Below are 3,567 nucleotides of genomic sequence, written 5' to 3' on the forward strand. Positions count from 1 at the left end.
TTTTGGTTTTAAATACTATGCTTGCTACACAAATCCTTCTTCTCTTGGTTTTCCAGTTAACCCAAATCCTTCAACATAGTAATATATCCACTCTCTCTTCTGGCACACTGGCTCTGTCTCATCGACATGTCTTTGTAGATGCGGAAATGTTCTCCTTTTCTGGGACAATAAAACTCAGGCTAAAGGTTCATCAGATAATAGTTACAGCTAATCATCTGTCTACTGCTCTACAGAAAGAGAAAGAAAGAGCAAACTGACAGCTAAAAGTTTTTCTATCCTAGCTGGCAGCCACGGGGAGCAGAAGGTAGGGTCCAAATTCATTCTAGGACCAGTAACAGGCAGTTGTTCCTTTTATGTTCCTAGGTTGACTCAACAGTATTGACCCAGATTAACTGGTTTTCCAGCTGTTCGTGAGGGTGATTATGAGTAAGAAAGCTGCTTATGAATAAGGAGAACCATACATTTCAAAGTCTACTGAGATGGACAGAGGCATCTGCAGTTCTCAAGCAGAAGAAAGGAAATCTACCGTGCCATCATGTAACAATAGTGTCAGCCTCCAAGGGGTCTCCTATACTGTCAGGTAAGGTATTGAAGACCCGTTGTGTGAGCTGAGACTTTGAAACAGCACTAACCCCTGGGGCCACGGGAATAACGGAAGACTTCCTTTAATTTATAAAATAGTAGTAACAGGGAAAGAATTTGAAGCCAGTTTGAATCAGGTGAAGATGCCAAGGATGAATTAGCTCTACCTGTTTTATACTTAGAATATATTTCTGTGAGGATAAAGAGTGGTTTTAATTTCTGAAGAATTAACAGCTTATTTTTCACAGGAGAATTCCAAAAAAAATTGCACATTTTCTTCTGCTTTGTGGTGGATAATGAAAACTTGAAAGGGTTGTCATTTCTTTCATTTTGCTTGGGTTTTTTTGCATGTGTTTCAAATTCAGGTCTTACCTAGGCTGGAAGACATGCAGTGACGACAGAGGTAGCAAATTGGTGATAGCTTCAAGAGAAGATGAGCTACTGAGAGGGAAAGAGGTTTTTAGTCAGACTGTTAAACACTTTATATTTCTTTGTTTTTAATTGAATAGCTTTTATTTAATTTAAATGGTTTGTTAACATTTAATAAACACAACCTTAAAGATCCCCCTTTCAATTATGATGGCAAGAATTCACAATAAAGATCGGTGTTGCCTCAGTGGTTCTCTTGTAAAACTAGGTTGGACCAGCTTTACCTTCCTTAAGTGACTAAGGTAAAAAGTGAGTGGAAAAGAAAATACTTTTTAACATTAAAATCCTTTCAGATCCTCATTATGCTTCATCACACCTTATAAAGAAGCCTAAGAAGGGACCAGGCCATTTTTTTAAAGCCCCGTCTCCTTCAGATGCAAGAGGCAAGGATTTGCGTGGGCGATGTTTTTTATTGGACAAACTGTATAGCTGGAAGGGATATAAACACGTTTTCTGATACTAAGTACTCTTCCTCAAGTCTAAGAGATTCAAAAGCATGTTTATTTCCCTCATGGCCACAACGTCACCCCAATGCTACCACCTCTTTAGATGTAATTTTCAGTTTCCCCAAATGCCGCACCTCATCCTTTTTAACCTCTTCTTTTAAAGAGAGCGCATTGGGCCTTGGTGGGATATCCCATCGTACCGTAAGAAATGGTCGCGACAGATCCTCAAAGATGTCTCCTTTCACATAGAGAGTGGCCAGATAATGGGGATTTTGGGAAACTCTGGTAAGTAGTTCAGAAACTTTGGGTCCAGAAAAGTACTGCTTTAAAAAATGTAAAAGAAAAACCTGTCACTACCTAGCTCTGTAAATGTTACAGCTTGCTCTCAATGTGGATAGTTCTTTAACAACACCCCGGGGACACGATTGTCCTTCTAAGGCTGGGATGATGATATAGATTTGAGGTGCTCAATCTCTGGCCCGCGAGCCAAAATATAGACTGTGACACCTTGGAATCTGGCCCACAGTTAATACTGCCACCCCTCCCCACTGCCAAAATCCCAAGCCCTGCATGGTGGGTCGGAGCCAGGCCATGCCCTCTCTCCCTGAAAAGCTGGACTGGGGCTGGGCCATGCCCCCTCCTCCTGCACAGTTGGTATGGGCTGGCCCACACCCCGTCCCCATCCTCCACATGGTTGGATTGGTGCCAGGCTGCCCCTTGCTCCCCTCTGCGTGGCACGATGTGTCCATGCTGCATCTGCCCTGCCCCGCACTGGGACCGCCAGCTGGATTTGGTTTGTGGAGGGACCAGGCACTGCCCATCTGGCCCACAGGACAAAAAGGTTGAGCACCACTGATGTAGACTAACAATTTGCTCTGTAACTGAAATCAACTGAAACTGGGCTCCCAGTGTGCAGTGTCTTATGCATGGTCCTCTGCGGGGTGTTTGGTTTGTGAGGACTGCTGGAGCACATTTCCAGCAGCGTGCTACCCTTGACACTGCCTCCTCCTGCTACTGACAGTGAAGGGTTTGAGGGAGTGCTGGTATGGTACTCCCGATTCTGGCTTTCTACCAGCTCTAGATTTTCAGACTGGAAAGTTTCACGGTCCCTCTGCTGTACTGGTGACTTTAGCAAGCCCAAGACTCTGCCCTAAAGATTTGTATTTTTATCATGGAAATGTTGTGGACTCTTATCAAAGATGTTCTAGAGCAGGGATTGGCAACCTATGGCTCATGGATCTGCGCAGCTTCTGTGGCATTCGGTGGCCAGGGGACGCAAGCTACAGGCGCTCTCCCCATGCTTCGTCGGGGACAAGTGCTGGCTGCAGGTGTTTCCCCAAAAGCTGGGGGCAGGGGTGGCAATGGTGGCAGGATCCCAGCACCCACATGCTCACCTGCCTCTGACCTGGCATGGGTCATTCCAGCCTGCAGCTGGAAAAAGTTGCCTACCCCTGTTCTAGAGAGGGCAAATAAATAAATAAATACATAGCTGTATGTAATAGCACTCATGGCCATTTTCACTGACACTGTTCAAAAAATACCAGGTGGTTTTCAGTTTCCTCTAGTCCTTGGTAACTTATAGTTCCAGTGCCAAACTCACCCAAGTTTTTCAGCCTTTTGAATGTGTCACTGTGATTTCTGTGGCTAACATACTGTCCATTTACTTATCTTGGGTGAAATTCACCCTTCTGCAGAGGGCCAGCCTCGAGCTTATGAAACATTTAAAGTCTGCTTGCTTTATTTTGGGCTCATAAGTGTTGCACAGATCTTCTGCTGCCCTTGAATTATGATCTCTCTGTTCCTCTGGTGTCTCCCTCCTGCATTCCAAAAGCAATTCAACTTCTTTGTCCGCTGCTCAGCTCTGTTCCTGTCTATGTCGATGCTGTCATCTTTTACTATTTCTCCTTTCCCTCACTCTGCTTCTTGACCTGCCTGTCTTGACCTTGCTGCTTTGAAAACCTTTTCCATTTCTTACTCTTCATAACTTTTCCCATGCTCTCTCTTATTCTTATTCCTGTCCCTAGTATCAGAAGTGATCTTTCCTTTTTTTACTTTTTTCCTCAAAAAGTATTTCTTCCATGAAACCTACAGTCTGCCTATAAAAATGTCC

The 3,567-nt window shown here is 44.2% G+C and overlaps 1 protein-coding gene across 1 annotated transcript in view; it reads left to right on the forward strand.

The window, feature by feature from the left end:
- The first annotated feature begins 346 nt into the window (after positions 1-346).
- Positions 347-3,567, forward strand: part of ABCG5 (ATP binding cassette subfamily G member 5) — a 50,541-nt gene continuing 47,320 nt past the window's right edge. Inside the window, exons 1-2 of the mRNA XM_019516362.1 lie at positions 347-580; positions 1,621-1,742. Of these exons, the coding sequence (XP_019371907.1) occupies positions 480-580; positions 1,621-1,742 (223 nt within the window). The 5' untranslated portion in view covers positions 347-479. The remainder of the gene's footprint in view (positions 581-1,620; positions 1,743-3,567) is intronic.

This window comes from Gavialis gangeticus, unplaced genomic scaffold (assembly GCF_001723915.1).
Source record: "Gavialis gangeticus isolate Ggan-Ray unplaced genomic scaffold, GavGan_comp1, whole genome shotgun sequence".
In the NCBI taxonomy this organism is placed as follows: domain Eukaryota; kingdom Metazoa; phylum Chordata; order Crocodylia; family Gavialidae; genus Gavialis; species Gavialis gangeticus.